This window comes from Podarcis vaucheri, assembly GCF_965113315.1.
Source record: "Podarcis vaucheri genome assembly, chromosome: 5".
NCBI lineage: Eukaryota > Metazoa > Chordata > Lepidosauria > Squamata > Lacertidae > Podarcis > Podarcis vaucheri.
In genome coordinates this window covers 25,937,569-25,962,241 of record NC_138763.1, presented here as the reverse complement: position 1 = coordinate 25,962,241, position 24,673 = coordinate 25,937,569, and the positions used below count along the sequence as shown (strand labels likewise).

At 42.0% G+C, this 24,673-nt stretch overlaps 2 protein-coding genes across 5 annotated transcripts in view; one reads left to right on the top strand and one right to left on the bottom strand.

Annotated features, from left to right (window-relative positions):
• RNF13 (ring finger protein 13) overlaps positions 1-9,751 on the top strand; it is a 48,984-nt gene extending 39,233 nt beyond the window's left edge. For all 4 annotated transcript variants that reach the window (XM_082224526.1, XM_082224527.1, XM_082224528.1 and 1 more), the window contains exons 9-10: positions 6,751-6,831; positions 8,276-9,751. In XM_082224526.1, coding sequence (XP_082080652.1) covers positions 6,751-6,831; positions 8,276-8,646 — 452 coding nt within the window. In that variant the 3' untranslated portion in view covers positions 8,647-9,751. The remainder of the gene's footprint in view (positions 1-6,750; positions 6,832-8,275) is intronic.
• A 7,932-nt stretch (positions 9,752-17,683) lies between these two features.
• Positions 17,684-24,624, bottom strand: PFN2 (profilin 2). Its single transcript, XM_082224693.1, has 3 exons — positions 24,293-24,624; positions 21,179-21,371; positions 17,684-19,718 (listed from the first exon to the last, which is right to left on the bottom strand). The coding sequence occupies exons 1-3, from the start codon at positions 24,422-24,424 to the stop codon at positions 19,621-19,623; spliced, it is 423 nt and encodes a 140-aa protein (XP_082080819.1). The 5' UTR covers positions 24,425-24,624; the 3' UTR covers positions 17,684-19,620.
• Between the last annotated feature and the right edge of the window lie 49 nt (positions 24,625-24,673).

Sequence of the window (24,673 nt, the reverse complement as noted above, 5' to 3'; positions counted from 1 at the left end):
AGTTTTCAATTGACCTCCATTAGCAGAGATCTGACAACTAGAGTCAACTTGCATGTGTTTCCTGCCATGTGGAGGTACCTCAAAATGTGAAGTGGTATAGAAGTGTCACGAGAACATACCTTTTCCAAAATTTGGGAGGCATGGAGATGAAAGAGTCCTCTTTCTGAGAAGTGTACCGTATATTTATTTTTTAATTTATTATTTATTTCACAAAATTTATATGTCACTTGATTGTAGAAAAAACCTCAAACTGCTATCACGAGTTTGCACATATAACTGTAGAACGGGTCTATATATAGAATTGAGTTCTAGAGTAAGTGCTGATTTTGACAGCCAGGCAAGTCTGTTAAATCTTTAAAGCTGTTGCTGGGTGCTTAGAATAGGAAGTCAACCCTTTTCCTAAGAACTGACTGAGGAGGAAAGCAATGGGGGAAGGAAGACAAGGTGTAAGGCTCTTCAAGTTAAAAAATCTGTCTGGTACTTATATTGCTGGAGGCACACATATGAACACTTGAAATATCAGTGGAATAACACTGCTTATCGTGGAAGAAAGACATTCTCCTAAGCACTTCTGAAGAATAATATCCATCGGGCTTAATGGAGGGGCACACTGCAAATGCTCAGCCTTTGGGGCGGGGAATATTTCTCCCTCTCCTCTGATGAAAATAGTCCCACAAAGCTACTTGCCACACAGGTGCCCTTATGGTATTTTTCTCTCTACAGGGCAAATGCTGACTTACTAGCGCTGTAAATACTTGCATGTTTTGCCCTACATGGCAAATAGTAGCTTTGGAGTGTTGTGATTTTAATCAGAAAAGTGGCATAGAATAATGTGTTACATACCCCTCCTGGTGCTGCAGTCCTGATCAGGTGACCTTTAAACTTAAAAATAATAATAATTGCAGGAGATCCAATGACACACTTCTCAATGTCACATCTCGTTTGGCCCTGAACAGCCAGAGCTGCTGCGAGGGTATTTGGAGGGCACAACTCTCTTCCCTGTCTAACCATTGACAAGAGTAGTGCTCCTTTCATGATGACAGGTCTGCCACAAGTTAATGGCTAGATTCCAGGCAGTTCTTGTTTTATGTACTAATTTCAGGCACATATAAGCTGCTGTATTAGCTGTCCCCATGAACACAGCCACAGGCTTCTGAGATGGGTGCCAGCTGAAAGTCCTCAGGCACATACTATTTTTATTTGTTTCCACTTTATTTGAATATTTGCACTCTTCTAATGGAAAGCACATTCCAAATTACTATAAAAAAAATTAAATTCCAATGCCAATTGATTTAAAACAGCAAATAGACTAGGCTTTACAACACTGATATTTTGTGTTCTTTGGAGGCAAGACGACAACCCAGAAATCTTCTGCAACTCCAAGGAAAGCTTTTGGATTATTCTGTTGCTTTCCTGAAGTCTACATTTTTTTTATTGTAAAGGCTATTACTAACTGCTAATGCTAATTAATTACACTGGAGCTCTCCAATGTGTGACATTTAAGGTGCAGTCCATTTATACTCAAACCTACTGCCAAATTATTGTTTAACTGTACAAACCGCTGGAAAAGTGATAAATATTTGATCAAGGGGCCTTTGTGGAATCAACTGAGTGGGTGCTGTATTGAATCTATTATTGATGGAGACAGTAGCATAGAGCTCTTCATTCTGGTCTTCCATGATAGGCAGAATCACAGCTAACTCAATTCATTCAGTCTTTCACAGGTTTGGAAGAGCATCTGAATCTTAAAGATGAATTAAGATTCCATCTTTTCCATCATGGTAAAAGCCAGAGAAACCACAAATATCTTTTTCAATCTGAAATGTTAACTTAATGAGGGTAAAATGAGTAGAGAGAGTGTGTGAAAAATAGAGTAGATCTCCACTTAGACCAGCAGTTCTCAAATGGCACGATTTGGTATGGGTCTTAGTAGACTGTCACATTCATTAATTTGTTTTACAAATCAAAGCACGTATATATACGGAAGTCATATTTTGATAACTTGTAGTCTTGTCTTTCTAATGTAATGTGCTTGTGAGCAAAGTTCTGTGAAATCAGATGTTAAAAGTTTCAGCTCAGATTCAGCATTCATCCCACTTGCTGGCGTTAATTCCCCATCTCCTATAACCAGTGCATACTATTACAATCACATGGTGGCCATTACTTCTCAAATAATGGTTGCATACTTTATATTTCCCTAATCTGCCAGGTTAGAGGTGCAGAATAAATGCACTTATTTTTTCATAAAATTCATCATCTAGAACACAGGGACCAAACATCTACTAAATTAATACACTGGACAATTCCAGCATGGCTTCTGCAAGAATAAGACCCATCTAACCAGCCTCTTAAGAGTAATTTGAGAATGTCAATAAGCACACGTACAGCATGTATACTTAAGACTCTCAATATGCTTTCTATACAGTCTCTTAACAAAGATTCCTAAGTGAGCTTAGCAGTTATGGATCAGTAACTGCTTGAAGAGCAAGAAGCAGAGAGCAGGAATGGACAGTTCTTACAACAGAGGGATGTAAGATGTGGGTTCTTCCAAAAATCAGTTTGGGAACCTCTGCTTTTTAACTTGTTCATAAATAGTCTGGAGTTAGAAGTGATCTGTAAGGCGGCCAAGCTTGCTGATGACACCATATTGTTAAAGGTGATAAAGGGGGGGGGGGATATTGCAAGGAACTCCAAAAGGATCTCTCCAAATTGGCTGAAATGGGCATTAAAATCACAAATGCAATTCAGAAAAAGCAATGGTTAAGTGATGTACATTGGGGCAAAAAATCGTAACTTCAAGGAAATGCTAATGGGGCCTGAATTGACCATGACTGAGCAGGAATGAGACTTTGGAATTGTAGTAGATTGCTCGCTGCAACTAATGTGCAACAGCTGTGAAAAAGAAAATTCCCTGTGAGGCATCATTAGGAAAGAGATTGAGAATAGAACTTCCAGTAGCATAATTCTGTTACTCAAATCTGTGGTTGAGCTGCAATACTGGATAGCATTCTGGTCGTGTACCTCAAAAAGGATATTGAAGAGCTGGAAAATGTGAAGAAAAGGGCAACAAAAAATAGAACGTGGATTGAGTTGGCTTCTAAATGGCAGGCAGAGTCTCCAGGGGTGGAGGAGGCTTCCTGCTATAGACCTTTGCCCTCAAAACTATTAAGACTTGGCAGTGCCCTCCCTCCTTGCTTCTCCTTGCATATTTGCTTGCGCATGAGTGAACCATACCCCTGCCCCCCCCATGTTGTTAAGGAACACAATGTTTTTAGTATGTACAGGCAGACATATTTCTTGCCACTTTTCAGTGTGTGCAAGGTTTCTTAAAGTTATTTTGGAAAACAGCCATCTTTAGTGTGACCTCCTCCCCGCTCACACTGCTTTAGTTCAAAAGCATCAAGATAGAAGCTAATATTTCACTGGTTGTTAATGCCATTTGCTAAGTTGCATATAAAACTGTGTCAACTTCCCGTAGGAAGACCTAAGGAAAAAAGCTCTAAGCCTGTTGGGGGAGGTGGGGAATAGGGCACATTTCAGTCTTAATTATTCTTCAAAGCTCCTTTAAACAATGTGGTAGCTCTGAGTATGCTGGCGTCTAGACAGAGCAAGCCTGAGTTATCCCTGGTGTTGCCTACAGAGGGAAACTTGTGTGATGGCCAACTCTAGCCCCATATTGGCTCTTTGTCAGATTTGGCAAGAGAGGAATAAAAATGGCTTGATTGTTGCTAGATAAGATTTCCCAGGACAGTAATGCAAAATCCATTAGCACCAATAACAACAGCTTCAGCCCTGTTGATGCTAAAGGATTAACCTTTCAGGGCTTTCCTGGTACTTATTTGGATGGGAAGTAAAGCAGCAGCTCCAGAGGATTGTAATCTTGGTATTAGGCATTCCTGGGTTTTCTTTCAACTGCAGCTTACTCTGCTTGCCGAAAAAGCATTGTGTGATTCCTTGCATTCAGATGAGGCTAATTAGTCAAACTTTTTAGAAAGGGAGAGGGATCCAGCTATTCCTTTGCTGGATTTTTGCTTTAATTCTGAGCCAACAGGTCTTGGCTGTTCTTGGTAGCTTGCATTTGGCATGAGGGGTATTGTGCAGGAATGGCCTTACACCTGTCCCACAGTAGTAAGGGAAGAGAATCAGACCTTTCTTTTATTATATGTGATGCATTTCTTAGCATCTAGGATGTAGAGCCTGAAGACTTGGTCAGGCATTTTCTGATGAAGCCAGCTTTCCCTATCGAGACAGAGCTTGTGGAGTCTTTGTAGAGACTGCCGTTGCTGTTGTTAGTTGCTTTTTTTGAAACTCAGAGACTTGCAAAAAATGAACACTAAAAACAAGGATAAAACAACTTAAAATACACAAGTAATATAGAAAAATTAAGATACAGAGGCCTGGGATAATAAGAATGTTTTGCCTGGCACCTAAAAACACATAGTGATGGTACCAGGTGGGCCTTCATGGGGAGAGCATTCAGTAAGCTGAGACACCCATTTTTGTGTTGATATCCTCTGTGCCTCGCTTGGAGTGAGCACTTTCAGAAGGGTCTCAGGTAAAGAATGCAGGTTCTGGGTTGGTTCATGTGTTGAGAGGCAGTCCCTGAAGTGTTAGGCTCCTGAGCTGCAGAAGGTTTTATAAGCCAAAGCCAGTACTTTGACTTTGGCCTAGAAACCAATTGGTAGGCAGTGCATTCGGGCCAGGATTGGTGTTAAATGCTCAGGCAATTTTGTCCCAGTGAGCAGCCTGTCTGCTGAGTTCTGCACCAGGTGTCTCCATCGCAAGCCCACCTTTTTAACAGAAGGCTCCGTCTGTACAAGTAAAAGAAGAAACACACTGATCATGTCTGTTGGATTCAATAGGGGGTCATGGTTTTGAGACTTACAACTAATTTTGGGAGAAGGTAGTGTTTGAAGGTGTCTACGGTAGGCTGAAAATTCAATGCTAAGTAAACCTTATGTGGCAAGATTGGGAAGAATTCCATATGTTCATATAACTGGTTTAACTGGTATAGTTAAACCATAAGAAATGTGGACCATAGTTTATCATGGAAGTCATATTAAGGATGCTGACAAAGAGGAAAACAGTGATTTGTGTACAGTTTGTGTTATTATAAACTAAAGTAATATAAGTACAATTCTGTCATTTAGAAATTGTGTTATTCTTTCAAATGAGATTGTCCTTTATCCTGTTACTGTCCATTACTGGCCCATCTGCCTGACTTCACAATACTGTATAACTCCTCATATGGTTCAAGTCTTAGTAATTTTATTTTCATGGCTTCCATTGTTAGTATCTTAAAACACTTCAACTGTACAGGCATTTAGCAATATAAGGTTTACTAGGGGCTGCTGCCCCTGCCTGTGTTGCTCAGATAGCTTAGTTGGTGGAACTTGAGACTCTTAATCTCAGGGTTGTGGGTTCAAGCCCCATGTTGGGCAAAAGAGTCTTGCATTGCAGGCGGTTGTACTAGATGACCCTCATGGTCCCTCCCAACTCTACAATTCTGCATCTAACCAGTGCTCTCTTTTTTGAAGCAGTACATGCCGGCACACCATACAGTTGCAACTCTTTTACGATTGCCAGACAAGTTCCTGGAAGGCGGTTTGGCTTTTCCATCCCGTGTTACACAAAACGTTGCAAAATACCATGTATTTGTCAGGTGCCCATCCGTTGAAATAAATAGGGAAAGGAGAACTATTGTATATAGAGGAATTGTGTACGTGTGTCTGAGCTTGGATGTTTGTAACATGCTGGCTTGGGGTACAAGGATGCATACTTCCTGGTCTTATTATGTTAAAAGAATCAGAACTATTCACATTAACAATTAGTAAACTTCAAAGGGTAATCATCTAACCTGATAAATTAATATCTAAGCAAACATAAATTCACCATAGGTATCTTCCCTTTCAAATTGTGTATTTTCATCATATTGTTGGTTTTTATATTTATGTATATATTACTCTCTCACACACACAGAGTCATGTTATTATTTATTAATAATTTTAGGAATCATGACTCCAACAATTAACAAATTACTATTCTGTTGTAAAAATATTAAGATGTCTTAGATTGCTTAACCTCTCTACAATTATCTCTCCAGGACTAGAAATGATACACATTGCTCTTTCTGAGAAAAGATCAGAAATAATTTTGGTATTGTAGGCAGCTCAGAAACATCGTCTAATGAAACAAGAGCTCTAGTTTCCTTGCAGCCTGGTGTTATTAGATCTCAATACAGGGCTCTCTTTATGACTATTCTCTACTGCGTTTTGGGCCCATCGTCACCCATTTTTCTTACACCTTACCATAATTGGGGTAGCAGCACTGGAAGCTACCTTAAACCCACTCGAAACATTGCTTTATTATTATACTGACTGGCCGTGGCTCCAGCATTTCATACAGGGATCTCAGCACTCTCTGGAGGTTCCAAGGACAATACAAAGGTTTAGCATTCTCAGTATTACTCTATGAGAGAAGCCTGCATTTAGCAGTATTTTAAAATGTTATGGAAAGTGACCCTGTAAGAATGTGAGAAAATAGCATTAATAGCTTAACATGAAGAAAGAGATGAGACACAGTAATAGAATAAAAACAAAAGAGACAACATTTCATCAAATTAATTGTCCTGCATTCTAAAACAGCCTTGCAGGATTGAGGAGAAATTCCCCGTAGAGCCAGTTTTCTATCTTATACTTGAGTTTCCACTTTTGTAATGCAACTTTTATTCCATTTTTTTTTCTGCTGCAGGAGATGAATATGATGTTTGTGCCATTTGCCTGGATGAATATGAGGATGGAGACAAGCTCAGAATCCTTCCTTGTTCTCATGGCAAGTAACTTCATTTGGGCTTGATGTAAAAATGCAACGAATAAGAAATCAAAACCTGTGTTGTTGTTAACAAATCCTTTTAGTTGTCCAAGATGCACAGTGAAATACAAGGGTATTGTTGGGACTTCTGAAAATAATAAAACTGGAAAAAACCATCCCTTCCTACTTTCATCTACTCAACAGGTTGTTTAGTATGTGGAGTTAAGCAGGAGAATAGTTTAAAGTACTATAACGGACAAATAAAATTGTATTTGTTCAGCAGACTGCTGCAAAAGCACAGATGGAATGGCAACTTTTCCAGGCAGCCCAGTGCTAATGGCAGTCAACACTATCCAAAGAAGCAGGTGGTTCCCCTCCCCTGGAGTCTGCACCACTGCCAAATGCATATGCCAGATCATGCATATGCTCTGTTTGACTGCTCTCCCATGTCGAAAACCCTTTCCTATGAAAAAACTGGCATGCCAGGAAAGTCATGTAGCAAATTCAAGGAGTGCACACAACAATGGCCAACAGCAATAGCCAGAGAGAAGTCCTGTCTAGTGATGTTTCTTTTTAATATGGGAATGGAGCCACATTCAAATATGCCATTTCCTACTTGCATTTAGAAATGCTAATCTGAGGAAATCTATGCACTCTTACTTATTTGAACATGTAGGTCAGCTAAAAGTTAGGAAGTGTTACACACATCAATGCCTTGATTGCAGCTAGAAAGTGGTGTTTGCATAATTTGCTCCCTCCCTGATTAATTCTGCTATCTGAGAGACTGACAGTGTAATGTCTGCCTTAATCCAGAATAACTTTTCCCAGTAATAGGCTGAAGTATACATCTAAATGAGGGCAGTACGTGCATTTGATTAGATTGAGAGCTGCAGACGGGGCCCCTTTCACTTTTATACAGCACTTTGTGCTTTTAAGCAGTCCGACAAAAGTATTTTCCTGATACCCAGTGCCACCTAGAATTCTGCACAGGAACAATCTGGGATTTCCAGAGGGCTTCTAAAAGTAGCAGCAATGCTGAGCTAAATGGACCAATTATTTGATTTGGTACAAGGAGCTTATACCAAGTCAGACCTTTGGTCCATCGAGTTCAGTATTATCCACACTGACTGGCAGCAGCTCTCCAGAATTTCCTAAATGAGATATTCCCAAAACTTGAACCCAAGATCATCTTCTTGTAAATGTCCTAATATTGAGCTTTAGCCCCTTATTTTTAAAATTAATTGAAGCTTGGCAAATGTTTTATTGTTGTTCCTCCATTGAGGATAACACCTAAGCAGCACATGGTTGATTTTTGGGGGAGGAAAGTGGACCCCACTAAGCTACCTGCTATAGAACAGGTAGGGGTTTGGGGGCAGTGCTGTGTATGTTTTATCATTAAATATAAACCACCCTCTTTCTAAAACTACTGATAAAGTTAAGTGATTCTCTCTTTCCCCCCCAACAGCATACCACTGCAAGTGTGTGGATCCCTGGTTGACTAAAACCAAGAAAACATGCCCAGTCTGTAAACAGAAAGTGGTCCCTTCCCAGGGAGATTCAGACTCTGAAACGGACAGCCAGGAAGAAAATGAAGTCTCCGAGAACACTCCTTTGCTTAGGCCGCTTGCTTCCGTCAGCACTCAGTCCTTTGGGGCGCTGTCAGAGTCTTATTCTCACCCGAACATGACCGAGTCTTCAGACTATGAGGATGAAGATGACGACGACAATGAAGATATCGACAGTAGCGATGCAGAGAATGGAATGACTGAAGAGAGTATAGTAGTCCAGCTACAGCCCAATGATGAACAGGATTACAGAATGGCAAATACCGTTTGAACTTCAGAACAAATGGTGTTAACTGAACTCCTCTGTCCAGAGAGCTCTACTTTTATGTACACATACATAGGGAAGCACATTGTGACCCTGCTGTTGCTTCAGTAGAAGCAGCTGCTCATATAGTGTTCTATATAGTTTAATCTCATTACAGGTTTCTTTGTTGTTGTTGTTTTGTTCCCATTTGTCTTTTGAAGACAAGCGTTTTAACTGGACGTCACAATGGTAATGAGTAACATGGGGCACACCCATCACTAGAGACGACAATGCACACAGAAAGAGATGTTATTTCAGCACCTTGTTAAAATGGAGTTTAGCCAGGACAGTAAATATTTTTTCTTGCTTACAGTGTGTTGGTAAGCAGAGGTTATATTGACAACGTTATTTATTACATGTATGGTACGTTCTACCCTGCAAATCCAACCAAAAAAAGTATATGGGTATGTGTCTGTGAGGGCTTTTCCTAGAACAGCTAGTACTCAGTGAAAGAACAAGGTAGGCTTGTTTTAGTATTCATTTATCAAGAGCTTCTCCAACAGATGAGGGAGATGGGCTTTGATCTCCATAGAAAAGCAATTTGCCTGCCCTTCCCATTATCCTATTGTGCTTGCAAGAACTGCTGGAAGTAGTGAAAGAAGTTTCAGCATCACTTAGGCTTAAACATCTCCTGAGGAAAATAATCAGGATAAAAATGTATTCATCTGGCACACTTCGCTAAAAGCAACTCAGTTTATTCTTAAGACAGGGGTGGGGACCAATGCAGAAAGACACCATCAGGCCACACCACATACAGAAATATGGAATTTTGTGTGCGCGCTATTGATTCTCAAAGGATATATACCTCTATACAGAGCATTTGAAGATCCATTAGTCTGCTACAACTATGCACATAGAAAAATTAAGTATTGGATTTGAAAAATGAGTGCTTATAAATATCTAACAGAATTCTACTTACAGTATATCATGGAAAAAGATAAATTGTATACAATTGTAACTATGTAGAAAGTAGCCACACTTCTGTATAATTAAACTGCAGAGATTTTTTTTTTATATGGCCTTGTATAGGAAAGTTTGAAAGGATGTTAATAAAACATGTTTTCCACTTTAATACTGTATGTGAAAGAACTACATAACTGAGTGTTTAAAAACTACAGTTGAACCAAAATGTAGTGGAATGCTGTGAACACAGAACCACAAAAGCAATCTTCCCCGAGGATATGCAAAAGGGGGGTGGGGGAGGCGTGAGAAACTGTGTTCATGCAGTAAGAAAACCCCTCTCTGCCACTATGTGGCATTCAGGTAGCAGCATTCCATGAACAGACACTTTGCCATTATCACTTTGCCATCTCTGAGTAGTTACAACAGTAATGGAGAAACTGTGGCCATCCAGGTGCTGCTGGACTACGACTCCCATCATGGGCAGGGCTCAGGGGTGATGGAGCAGTAGTTCAGCAACATTTGGAGTCTCCACCCCATTTATAGTGAGTGTCACATGGCTGTTCTGTGTTATTTTCAAGCAAGAAATGGTGCAGAGGCTGCTGTCAGTGGGAGCTGTGAGCCAATATAATAAAGTAAACTTTTGGGAAATGCTTGTGGGCATCAACCATATTACCTGCTGAAGATTTAACCTAGTTCAACTGTTGAATGCATAAGTATTCACTCACATTGCAGCAAATAGATTTTAGGGCACAACACGTCAAGAATTACTTGTGCAAGCCTTTTGAAATCAAGAGTCCTATTGAAAAGCATATTTTGCTTTTCATGTCCAATGACCAATATAGAACCAAGAAAATGAACAGTATATGTTTGTCACTTATAATATGCTCAATTCTAAATCAGACGTTGCAGTTTCTGTGTTAGGCATTGTGCAGTTTTTTTAAAAACAACACATAAATATAAGTCTCTCTTTAGCCTGAGTGCATCAATGCCCTCATCATATTCAAATATCCTGTCTTAGGGAAGCCTCTGTCAACTTAAAAGAAATGCAAACGCTGTCAGTAGTCTTCTCACAGCTGTTGAGAAATCATTTCTGCAAGTTACTGTGGTAGCTGAGGAAAGGTCACTCAATGTGACTGGAGGAAAATTAAGATGGTGGGGGTGGGGGGGACGAAAACGACACACAAATGAGTCAACAATCGTTAGATGAAGGACTCTTCTCTCCCCCGCCACACATGCATACATACTCAACCTGCTTACAAAATACATATCACTATAAAGTCCTAAAGCTTTCAGTGCACAGTATCCTTATTAAACCTAATGGGCAGTAATAATATAGATTTAATTTCAAAAGTCTTGTGGCATTTCAAAGACTTAACATTCATAAAATAGAGCCTGCTTCTTCACCATGAAAGCTTATGGCAGCCCATCTTGACATGCCTCCCAGATTTTTGGACTATAATGCCTATCGGCTCCAGCCAGCATGGCCAATGGTGAGGGATTATGGAAGGGGTAGTCCAAAACAGCTGGAGGGCACCAGTAGCTCTGCACTGCATCTTTCACTGCATATAAACTCTTTAAATGTTTTTAAATATCTTACTTTTATCACTCGTGTTTTTGTCGCCCTGGGCTCCTCTGGGAGGCAGGGTGGGATGTAAAGTTAACCAATAATAACCCTCCCTGGCCCAGTGGTTCTAACAGTTTCTATAGTAAAGTCATTACTGATAACACCTTCATTTAGACGGGGGGGGGGATTCAATAGTTCATCATGTGCTGGTTGCATCAACCATTGCATTGGGTCAAATGTCTTGCAGGGGGTGCTTTCCTGGACCTTGGGTGAATCATTTGGAGTGGCAAAAACTTGCAACAGTGGGGGGAGCATATCCCCAATTCATTTTTTAAAAAACATATTTTGGCAAATGGCACAGGTGAGGTTCAATACTATCTCATAGGAGGGCAGACTCACAGAGGTGTGGGTGGCTTAATTCCTTATGGTGTTCAATGCATTTTGGCTATTACTGGTAAATAGGCACATGAAAGTAGCAGACAGCTAGCTACATGTGATTCAACACCATCTCACAGCAGAGATGCTCCTGGAACTCTGATGATCCAAAGTTTATTTTGGAATGTTTGTTATCTGTTACACATGTTCCAGCTAATATTTACATCATTTCATTATGTTGGCTGTTAAAGAGACATCAAAAGCTTTGACAAAATTCATAGCTGTAGGTGCCATGGTTCATGAGATAGATGATGTATGCTAGATGACAATTTCGGGAAATGGCTTTTGCAGTCTTTTACCAACTTGTACATGTCTGCACCCCCTTATCAGCCTAACTGGAAACTGCAAACCATAACATAGGACTCTTTTATAAGGACAGGAACAGAAGTGCTTGAGGAGCTGAATAACCATCAATCAGGTTCCTTCCTCATGACCATGGGTAGGCAAACTAAGGCCCGGGGACCCGATTTGGCTCAATTGCCTTCTAAATCCGGCCCCCGGACGGTCCAGGAATCAAAATGTTTTTACATGAGTAGAATGTGTCCTTTTATTTAAAATGCATCTCTGGGTTATTTGTGAGGCATAGGAATTCGTTCATTTCCCCCCGCCCCCCCAAAATATAGTCTGGCCCCCCAAAAGGTCTGAGGGACACTGGACCGGCCCCCTGCTGAAAAAGTTTGCTAACTGCTGCTCAGGACAGCTTAACTATGAGCTGAAAACCACTCTTTACCCAGCAAGTACCCTCTGTAGAGATATGGAAGTTTTTATCAAAATCCATCAGTACACAACCCAGTCATAAGCAGAAGTCAAAGCATCAAACTAAAGTGTACACACTAGAGAGAATGTTGCTCTACTTTATCAGTGAAGGTGCATACTTTGAATACACCCATCAGAAGCTGTTTTTCAGTTACATTAAATGAAGATAATACACCAATGATTTGACAGCAGCCACTGCCCCAAGGGAATGTGTAGAATATTCAACAGAACACACCAGCTAGTACAACATAGTTGGTGGACTGTAATAGGGTTTGATGGAGGGGCAGGGAAGGAGTTTTAGCTTTATGACTCTTTGAGAGGATCTCTATGCAGTCAAAGAGGATGAGCTATGAGAAACCACAAAAAGTGCAGGAGAAAATATGGTAGATATTCACACACTTAAAGGGTGCATACTGAACATGACAGAACAGCACCAAGGCTTTAGCTATAGGAGAGCAAGATTTCAGGAGGTGGTGCTGTATAGAGCGATGACTAATACAGACTAAAGTCAGGTACTGAAGATCTAGAGAAAACCAGGAAAACAATGTAAGATCAGAACTGCAAAAACTACTTAAGTTTAAGAATGCCTAGGGTTATGGTGGTTTTAACTCTTGAGAGATCTGCAACAAAGAGTAGTAGAGTGGCTGCAAAAGCAAGTTTTTATACTAAATGTACATATGGAAAGCTACTAAAAATGTTGTAGAGCAGGTCCCCTGCCCCATAGCTTCTCAGTACATCCTTCTATTTTCCACTTTCAGCCTTTTTAACATTTCCCCCACAACAAACATGCACATGGCCCGTTACACTCACGTTAAAAAATCTTACTACTCAGAAGCAACTACAGTGGTACCTCGGGTTAAGAACTTAATTCGTTCCAGAGGTCTGTTCTTAACCTGAAACAGTTCTTAACCTGAAGCACCACTTTAGCTAATGGGGCCTCCTGCTGCCACTGCACGATTTCTGTTCTCATCCTGAAGCAAAGTTCTTAACCCGAGGTACTATTTCTGGGTTAGTGGAGTCTGTAACCTGAAGCGTCTGTAACCCGAGGTACCACTGTATCTAGTTCAATGGAGCTTACTTCTAGGTAAATGGATCTAAGATTACACTCACTCTCTCAGATGCATGAACAGAGTCCCTTGTTCACTGCCCTTACAGACTTCTTCACAATGGCAATGCAGTAATATTTTTGGTTTCTGTCCTGACCCTTAAGGGGTTTTTTAAAGAGCCATTTCAAGCACTTCAACTTATGGAAAATTGATCAGAAAAGTGGTAAATCTATTGCTGACACAGGAATGATGAAACGTGCTACAGCTGGCACTTCAAAACCTTGTGCTATGCAGATTTGACTTCTGCAGTCATTTCCAAGGCTCTCTCACTACCAAGCTGCTGCTTTGCTACAATCCTGTCTGCCCTATCCCACACATTTTACTCATGTAGAAACCAACCACACAGAAGCTACTTCAACTGCCCTTCTCAACATTCATCACTCAGACTGCCAGTCAGGTCACACCTGTCATATGCCAGCATGGTGGGCTCCCTGTCATTAGATGCATTAGCTAAAATGCACACACAAGCCCTTCCACTCCAGGCATTATTGTGCACAAATGGCTCCCCTCCCTCCATATTTGTTTCATCAGAGAAAAGGGTAAATGGAGACAGCTGACCATCAGTTCTATATAAAGGTCTCCCCCACTGGAATTATTTTGGAGGAAGGCAACCGGATGGATCCTTTCAAACAGACTCACTGAACTCCTTCCAAAACCAGCATGATTTCTTCATTTAGCACTATTTGTACCCAGTGGCCATCCTAGTAATATAGAAGAGTTAGACCATTGGCCCATCTACTTCAGCCCTGACTATATGATGACCAGGAACAGCTCTGCAAGATTCCAGAAAGAAGTCTTTCCTAGCCTTATTTGGAGATACCAAGGATTGAAACTGGGGTCTTCTGCATACAACACTGGTGTTCCACCACTGAGCTGCTGCCCTTCCCCTTGCTATTGATTAGCTATCCCATTTTATTTTCTTTAGTATAGTCAAACAAGTTTAAGAAAACGGCAGTTCATTGAGAACAGAAAATATCCCTGATACTATACAACAGCAAGTTCAACCAGTTTGGATACAGCTTTCTATTCTATAACCTGTTCCACAGGGAAGGCAAAAATGTTGCATATTACAATATTGCAGCAGCCTAGGAACACTAGCCAGAACCATTCAGGACTTTTTGTATCAGGGTGTATTAGGGCGCCTTAATGCGAGGATCTGAGCCAGACATTTTTGCATGTATTCTGTAGAAGTAACAGACTGGTGGAAGAATGACGAATGTTCACAATTTAGCCCACATTTTGTAAAGGGGGTGTGGAGGGAGAGGAACGTTCAAGCATGCGGAAATATCCAAGATTAACCTGAACCCACTGATAGATGCACCATCCAGTTATATCTTTCCAAATCAGTCAACACAATAGCTGACCAATACGCAATAACAGAATCAAATGAACTATTAGAATTCCAATGTACAACTTCTTGTTAAGACCCAAGGATCACTGGGCAATAGGGCTAGTCTTTTCATGGGGTGAAATGAGAAACTGTCTTAGGTGGCAGGGGCCAGGAAGCAGTGCTCAGCTACCCTGCTTGCCTTTCTACCCAGGCCTGCCACCCACTACCTCTGCAGCCCACCCACCTGCCAAATCCCTGGTCAGCTCCCCCCCCCCAAAGGTTCGAATCCCTGTGACGGGGTGAGCTCCTGTTGCTCAGTCCCAGCCCCTGCCAATCTAGCAGTTCAAAAGCATTTCAAAAAGTGCAAGTAGATAAAATAGGTAACTGCTCCGGCGGGAAGGTAAACAGCGTTTCTGTGCGCTGCTCTGGTTTTGGAGTTCTGTTGCGCCAGAAGCGGCTTAGTCTTGCTGGCCACATGACCCAGAAAAACTGTCTGTGGAAAAACGCCGGCTCCCTCAGCCTGAAAAGCGAGATGAGCACCGGAACCCCCGAGCTGTTCGAAACTGGACTTAACTGTCAGGGGTCCCTTTACTTTTTTACTTTGGTTACTTTACTTTTAAAAAAAAAGTTTTTCTAGATGCTATGGCAAAGCAGCAGCACAAGCACTCTCTCGGGTCACCTCACTTTCTTTTAAGAGAGTGAGGGAGCACCAGCGCTGCTGCCATGGTAGTAGCATCAAATCAGATGGGGAAGGGGCACCCACTTCAGGCAGTGCCGTGCCTTGCACCAGCCCCGATGAACATTTTGCAGTCCCTATATCCAAGAGAAGCTTGTAAAAGCAAAAAAAGATTGGGGGAGAGAGAAGACTAGCTAAAGATATTTGTACAGTTGTACGTTGGATCCCAAATGCCAGAAACCCGGGAGTATTCTGGTTTGCGAACATTCTTTGGAACCCGAACATCTGATGCGGATTCCAATTGGCTGTAGGAGCTTCCTGTAATCAATCAGAAGCCGCACCTTACTTTCCGAACATCTTGGAAGTTGAATGGACTTCTGGAACGGATTCCGTTCGCCTTCCGAGGTATGACTATAAATTACTTTCTTCCAGAAGTGCTGGAGCCTCTACTACCTCGTTCATATATACCTCACAGAAGAGCTTGAGAAGCATCTGCACAAAAGAAAACATCTGAGACCTACTGAAGTCATTATCTATTTCTATTTATGAAGAAAGAGTGAATAATATTAAAAATACCAATAAAGGGAATGCTATTAACAGAATAAAGATTGTGAAGTTAAAAGAACAAAAGTGTCTATAAAACTTCTATTCTTCACCAGACCAACCTTTCACCCAGCTTAAAAGAATCAACTCATTTTGATCAGTTAGACAAAATCAGACTCATTTCTTGAAAAGACAGGCACTCTTCAAACAAGGATTGCAAGGGCTCATTCATATCCTTGAGAGGAAAGGGGGGGGAAAGAGTATTATAGCTGTCCCCCATGCTGACCCACCTCTCACCACTCGTATTTCAACTTACTTCTCATAAAAACAGCATTTGTGATGAAACAGTTCATATATGCCACCAGGAACTTTCTAAAAACAAAGCTTTAGCTAAGTTTTTAAACTAGGACTGCAATATTTAATTAAGAGTAATTAACTAAAACGGTTCCCTGATATTGAGAAATCCCCCTTTTCCCCCTCAGGAAGCAATACCACTTTCATGATAATGCTTACCACAGCACATGTGTATATCTAAACACAAAGTATGCTTTCCACTTCAGAACTATTTTTATATGCAAATTTTGCACAACTGTCAATTACGGTTCTTAATAGGGCGGCAGACTTTTAAAAAGGAAAATCAAACACATCACGTAGCTGATTCCTAAGCCCATTTCAAGAATATTTAAGCTGTGGCATTTTCCCTAACCCAGCTGTAACATGCATTGTGAAGTGGTTCCAGATTTTCCATGCCACACAAGGCTATGATCAGGATAGGTAATGGCAGTCTTAGACAGTATGCATATGTTCAGTCCAAGCTGACAAATCACCATGGAGAAAATTATGTAGGAAGGTGGGGGTAGAGAAAAGTTGTAACACACTACAAGTGATAATTTAGCTCTTGCCTATGGTATGTTACCTTCAGATACTCTTCTGCTCTGGAAAGAAACATTATTCACAATCTCTAAGTGCCACATCCCTATAGGACTGCAATATGGTGATTCCATGTGCAACTCTTAATTCTCCCTTCCAAACTAAGAGCTGCTGGCTACAAGGGAAAAGGATCTCCACATGCAGATATAATAATCACTTAGACTGAAGAGACACACAGGCTAAATAAGTGCTTGCTGCAGTGGAAAGATATCTATAGCAGCCTTACAGCAATTTGGGGGAAGAAATAAGAGAAAGAGGAAAATCTACATAATTTTACTTTTTAAAAATGGTACATCCTTGAAGAAGGAATAGCTTGAGGGGTGCAAGACCATAGTTCTCTCATTTGTAACAGAAGCAGAATTCAGCAGAGCAACACCATCCTAGGCTATACTCAGTCTCTAAAAAGAACCTTGTTTAAGAGAAGTTTTTGTATAGTACCAGAGTGTTGCCTCAGGGTGCCCCACTCCCACAAATGCATATTAACTGGTATAGGAACGTCTCATTTTATTACTAAAAGCTAGTTTTATAGTTCAAGAGGTAATCTTTATAAGTTCAGGTCCATAAAGAACTATACTCAAATTTTACACCAGAGTGACTCCATTACAATGAATGGGCTGCACTTTATTAACAAAAGACATGACCCAGGTAAATGTAATACAACATTAAACCCACCCTTAACAGTCAGGTCGCCACAAGGGCACTGCAATATGACAGGCCTTCATAAGGGGCAGATCAGAACCACATAACACACTAACTCATACTTTATTTGGTTGGAATAAATTTATTTCATCTGTCTGTAAACAAGGTGTTTAATAGTTATGGCATTTTTTGAAATGCATATTAAATCAGATGAGTTAGACTGTATCCCAGATGTAACAAAGTGCAGGGAAATAAATGGACAAATCAGCAACAAGAATTTGTTTTAAGTCTGTACATTATCCACAAAGGCCCGAACAATAGAAGCAAATACTAGTGTCCCTAAAGTAGTGCCATTCAGAAGACATCTTTCTTGTCAGTTAAAATCCATCTCACAATAGCAACAGTTCATTTTTTTAAAACATTAGTATGGCACAGAATACATTAAAAATTCATCACAAGACAGCCAACTCAGTTATTCCAACCAAGACCATCTTCCATTTTCTCTTTTGTATACAGAGTTCTGCAGTTCTCTTTTAAATGGACATACAAGTTAGTACTGTGCTCAAACTGACAATTTGGTTACACATGTTTCGGATGACTAGTGCACAAGGCAGTTCACTCCACAATTTCTGCAGCAAGGGCATAACAGGCCAAATGAAGATTAGATTTGAAATGGTATCCGTTTGGACCGTTTTATCTTACAACTACCAACCTTCAAAACATACACTGATATCAGAGCAGCAAATCTTATTTCTCAGTTGATGATCTGACAGACTGATCTCAGACTAGACTATAGGTGTATAGCTGGAGGTGGTAGTTTGTTGACAATGACAATGCAGTTTCATATAAAAACCCAAGCTGCAAATCAAATTGGTCCTATGAAAAAATGAAACCGGACACACTCCAGATGGTTACACTGGGATATCTAAAGTCCATGATGGCAGCCTTTTTACATTTCAACTACAGAACAGGAGCTGGCAAAAACAAAAACAAAATTACGTGCCTGAGCTATTGCGGTGATGGAATGTCCCTGGGGATTCATTCAAGATGGGGATGGTGGTGAAGGGGAGGGGAGAAGAGCATCGGCACCTTTCCATAGTTTTGCAGTTACCCTTTTAAAAGCAGGATGCGCTTCAGACACCATGAAGAGTTTTGCAAGTCTACACAGAAGAGCAACAACAAAACTAAAGCAACACTTGTGACAGCTTTCAAGCAGCAAATTGGTTAAACAAACCAGGCACTGTATTTAAAAATGTATATATATAGATAGATAGAGATGGAAGCAAACAAACAAAAAAGAAGAGTGGATTAAAGGTAAGGACAAGGGGGAGGAAAGTAGAGATATGCATGCACTTTTTCCCTCCCAACCATGCTCTACAAAAGGAAGACTAATGAGCTGTGTAAACGCTCAAAGTGCTGAGGAGGCATTGATCAATCTGGATTGTACAATCGGCACCTTATTGAGTTTAATTTAAATTGGTTTAGTTCTCAATGTCGCACTAATTGCTAAGACAAGTAACGCCTGGACTTGGCATGATTCCCTCCCAAGGCTTCAACGTATCATGCATATCATCTTTTGTGTTGCAATAGATGGTGCCAGATACAGAACATGGGTACAACAGTGATTAACAGACAAACGAAAAGGGTAACTGGAGCCATGACAATAGGGAAATGTGTAAATAAAACCGCCATCTATAGGCTGGTAGTACTTTTAACACAAGAGGTGGTGGTGAAAACAGTTGCTATGTGGATGGGGAGAGGCTGCTTAGATGCCAGGCCTCCTCAGGTATAAAGCCAGTTCATAAGCTTTCTTGTTGAGTGTCCCTCCATGGACACCTTCCCTTTCCCATGGCCATAACCAATGCTGGAGTACACAAGGAAACAAGGATGAACAGAATTAAAGAAAGAATAACACCTTTCCCCACCAATAGAGGGATACAAAGGAGACACAGGTTCATACCCCATCACCCTGCATTGCTAATAAAGTTTCCACAATGTAGCTTGAGGCCAGGAAAGTTTAATAGCAATTTCCCCTAATACTTAACAGTCTGCCTAGCAACTAGAACCCAGAGTCTCTCAAGTATTTTGCCATTGAGTATGCCTTCTTATTCAATCCGCCTCCATGGACCCCTTCTTTGCCCATTACAAAGACCAAGACTGAAAGAGAAAAGAAAAGAAGTTTTACAAAGGAGTGTGTTAGACAAGGAAATATTCCAAGTTTTAATAAAGCAGTACAATAAGCATATTCAAATATTGGCATATCAGAATAGTTACCTGCACAGCATTACTATATTGTTTTGAACATTTACCTTGTTTAATTGAAAAGAATGTTCAGCAGACACAGATGTTAATTTAGTATGACCAAGCTTTTTAAATGAGACACATGGGGTATACTGTGAGGTCAGAAAGCTTTGGCTACATTTTCTTGCAAGGTAAATAAAGCAGATGTGGGGTAATATGAATTGGAATAACTGGAATGAACCTACTGTATCATATTCACTTGCTCTAGTAGTTCATAAGTCAAAAGTTCTTCACAGTACAAAAAGAATCCAATTGTGTTTATGCCAAAACAGCAGAGTCCTGAAGACCTTTAGCAATGCGTGTACTGTTATATGCCAGTAGGTGTCACTAAAATGTGTTATAGGTCTGCGCGCAAAACAATCTTACATTCTCACTGTCCTCTCACTTTTGATGCTTCTACTTCTATACTAGTTGGTTTGCCTCAAAGTAACTTGTAATTAGTCCAATAGGCCAACATTTTACGTAAATTTTAAAAAAAGAAATCGAACAGTACAATTCTATAGATGTCAACACAGAAGTAAACTCTACAGAATTTAATGGGTCTCACTCCTACTTAAATAGGTACAGGACTGCAGTTTTAGAGCACAGGAAGTTGAACAAGCTGAATGATGATCAGTACCATATACCAAATTAAAAAGTACAATCCTAAGCACTGGGTTTTTAATAGACTAGTATGCAGCATTTGTGGGAAACCTGTGGCACTCAGCTGTTGCCAACTACAACACCCTTCATCTCTGACTACTGGCCATGCTGACAAAGATGGATGGGAGCTGGGAGTCCAAAACCAGCTGGAAGGCCACAAGTTCCCCACACCTGTTGTATAGGATCAGGTTGTTAGAAGTTCCTTTTGGAACACCATCCAACATGCATTTCTTATTTAGTTGAAGGTTTATATGAGAAGTCTGCATGGACTGGCATCCTGAAGTATTGAGGATGCCTTGGGAATATAAAGCAACAGATATTCCATATTTATAAACTGATATATGCATAAATCATCTATGAACTACTTAGCTAAGCAACCAGGTACATGTGCTCTTTGTCATTTACTTTTGCTGTACAGTAAATAACCTCCAAAATTAGAAACCTGAACTTGCATTTTTATTCTACCTGAAGCAATTAATTTCAAATGCCAAAACATTAACATCCTGGGTGCCTAGTCTTAAGAATATGGTCTTATTCTCCACAAAGCTATTTTGACAGCCAGTCACCTAATCCAGATCTTGTTGGACAGATCAATTGAGATAATTTAAAGCCTACATGTTTTTTAAGCAGTAGAAAACAAAACACCAGATCACTAGTGAAAGTTCCAAGCTTACCTCGACCAGCTCTGCCTACAGCAACATTATATGTTGGCTCGCCACCTTGGCTCTTTGTCCTGATGTCCATTGTACAGTCACCATCCACATAGAGGCTATCTCTGATCACAGAGCACTTCTTTGCACCCAGAGTTAGACCATTGGTGAAGAAGCCCTCGCGGTCTTTTCCTACAATCATATCTATTTCTACAGGCTGTCAAAAAGAGAAGTCCATAGAGTTTTAGAGCAAGCTCTCATACCTGGATTCTGAAGAGTCAATGTACACACTGAATGTACTAATGTAATAGCAAAAAGAGAACATAACTCTAGCAGAAACAACTGTAGCTTCTAGAGTCTAACACTGTATGAAGTTAATGAAGTAGTTCTGAGTGCTACAAAGTAGGATGATACCCACGGAGTCTTCAAATATGTTTTTCATTAAGTATGCAATTAATGATGAGACCCTGATTTTAGATTGTACATATACATCTATGGGAGAGAAGATAAAAAAAAAGTTATATTAGAGCTTCATGCTGTCTACAGGACCACTCCCTGCAATGTGCCAAATAACTAAAGCACTATGGCAGAAGCACAAAGGGTCTATGTTCTACATGCAACATAGGCACAAAATGCAGAATAACCTCCATTACTTATAGCTACATGGCCATCAATAAGTTTCAGGAATGCTATTAAACCATATTTTTTAAACTACAGTGTTCTCAAGGTTATTGTTTCTAACACTGTGCATTTCTGTTCTTTCCCACACAGATTACAAAGTTTACATTACAGCTTCTCCAATGCTAATAAGGCCATTCAGGTGGAAAATGCACATGCTTTGCAGAACCCTCAAAAACTGGGTATGGTGGCTCAATGTTAGACAAGCAGGGGGAAAATTAATTAATTTTTAAATTTAAATTTTTATGCCACCCTTCATCCGACGATCGCGGAGCAATTTGCAATATAAATACCAAAAAATGCGTAACATAGTAACAAGAGCATGGTGGCTACTATTCTCAGGAATAGTGCAAGGTGTGTATATTCATATAACAAAATGGAAAAAGGCAGCCCAAGCAAGAAAACATGCTCCCGCGGCACTGTATGATGGAATAGGCATCTTGTTCCAGTAGAACTGCAGAGTCATAGCAGGCCCCAGCCATTCCCAAAGCATAAGCCAAGATTCTACCCATAAACATCTTAGCAGCAAAGAGACTGGCTCAGCAGCTACCAAGGGCACCACTTCTTTTAACCCATTCCTATGCCTCCTACAGACAGGACAAGGCTAAGCCATGCTTTAATACTGCTGACAGAGCCCTCAGTATTATTCCCAATAAGGGGCACTGACAAGAGGGGCGAGGAGTGCTGTTTAGAATAAGGGAGCTCGCTTTTCATGACATTTGCCTGCATAGACAGGCAGCCAGCCAAAATGGCATTTTGGAGTGGAAGGGGATAAAGCCAGCCAGCCACCACCCCTGTTGTAATGCAAGATCACATTGCACACCTAATGCACGGGTAAATAAAGGGGGAAGCGCCAACAGAATCTATATAATTTCAATATATATTTCAACACTCTCAGCCTGCAGATACCATATCGGTGAGTTAAGCAGGCAAGCACACAACCTTCTCACGGAAATTTTTCCCCTTTCTTTTTATAAACTCTTATCTCGAATGATCAGAAAACTTTATGGCAAGATGAGAGAAGGGAAAAATAGAAAGACTGCAGTGCAGAAACGGGGTGATTAATATCTCGGGAGAGAAGAGAAAAGGAGGGGTTAAAATAAAATCAGCGGCAGTGCGCCATCTTGGAGGTGAAAAAACATGGAACCAGTGGCGAGGAATGGATTCACAAAAGCCTCCTACGCTGGATTCGCAAGTCTCTCCCCAGCAGTGCGGACCAGAGACGAGGGAATCCTACGCAAAGCCTCTCCAAGAATCATCGCCTCCCTTCCCCGCGCCCGGCCTTTTCCCTCCTCCTCCTCCTCCTCCCGCCGCCGTATTGCCGGCTATTGCTCCAGCCCAATTGCCGTGGCAATTAAGGAGCCCCGCAGCCTGGCATACAAAATGGTCCCCCGAGAAGCCCGAGGCTATTCCCGTCCCAACCTGGCCCCGCATGCCTTGGAGGCTAGGGAGGGCGAGCTGCGAGGTAGCCCAGCAGCAGGGGATCTCAAAACGCCAGCCTGCCCCCTCCTCCCTCGCCCGCCCAGCCACCAGATAAAGGGCCCTTTTCTCCCACTGCCTCAAATCACTACTTGCGGAGAGGAGCCTCGGATCCGAGGGGGAAAGGCGCAGCAATGCCCGGGGCCTAACTGGCGCGGGCTGCTGCTTTCTTCCCATTAAAGGCGCTTTTACGGCCATCGTAAGCTGCGGGTGGGCGGGAAGGAGAGGAGACACCGCAAGGAGGGAAACTCGCTGCCATTTACACCTTCACCCAGCTGGGCCTCTCCTGCTATTCCCTTTTCTCGCACCCCTCTGGGTTTCTTTTTTTTGGGGGGGTGGGGGCGCTACGGCCGTGGCCCAAGACTGGGAAGGGGACGCGCGCGCACACACATAATGCAAGCTAGCAAAAGGGCAGAAAGCTTTTTGCACGAGGGCGCTCCCCGCCCCCAGATTTCTCGCCTCCACCACCCACCACCACTGGTCCAAGGTGGGGGGGGCAAGAGATAAATAATAATTACGGTATTTTTAGCTGGGTGGCAGAGGAAGAAGAGGGAGAGATGCAGGAAACACAGAAAGCCCCCTTTCCCCACTCCCTAGTTGTGGGAGAGAAAAGGAGAGTCGCCTCCGCCGCACGCGGCGCTCCTTTTTCTTCCCTCGCCTGCGCGCGCGCGCTATGCATGGAAAAAAAGGAAAAAGGCTGCACTTTGCAATCCGCCCCTCGTGGGATTAGGTGCAACTCCGTGGGGCTCATCCGCCTCCTCCCCCAAAGCCCAAGCCTAGCCGACACCCCCCGCCCGCCCGCCATCCCTTCTCCTCCAAGGGCCGAAATATGCCCGCCCGGGTTTGGTGTTTTTAAAAGGGGGGTTACAAATCATGGGTTTGCCTTCCATCCATCCCTCTTTCTCTCTTCCCCACCCCCCGCTTCTCTCCGTGACCGGGACCCCCCCCCCTACCTACCTACCTACCCCCGGCCGCCCTTACCGTAATGCTCTGAAAGATGCCCCCGGCCGTCGCTGCCCAGACGTACTTGGCGTCACAGTAGCCGACAATGGCGGCCTCCTGGCAGCAGCCATCGCACATCAGGTTATCCACGTAGCTCTGCCAGCCTGCCATCTTCGGCTCGCGCCTGGCGGATGGGGGGTTGGCGGGGAAGGAGGGAAGAAGGAAAGGAAAGGAAAGGGAGGGGGGAAGAGAGAGAGGAAGCCGGGACTCGAGGCAGGCGGGCGGGAGGGAAAGGCGAGGACGAGAGGAAGCGGGGGAAAGAGACGCACGGAGGGAGAGAGAGAGAGAGAGAGAGAGAGAAAAGGCAGAGAGGGAGAGCAGCCCCGCAGCGGACGAGACTCTCTGACGGACGGGAAGGCG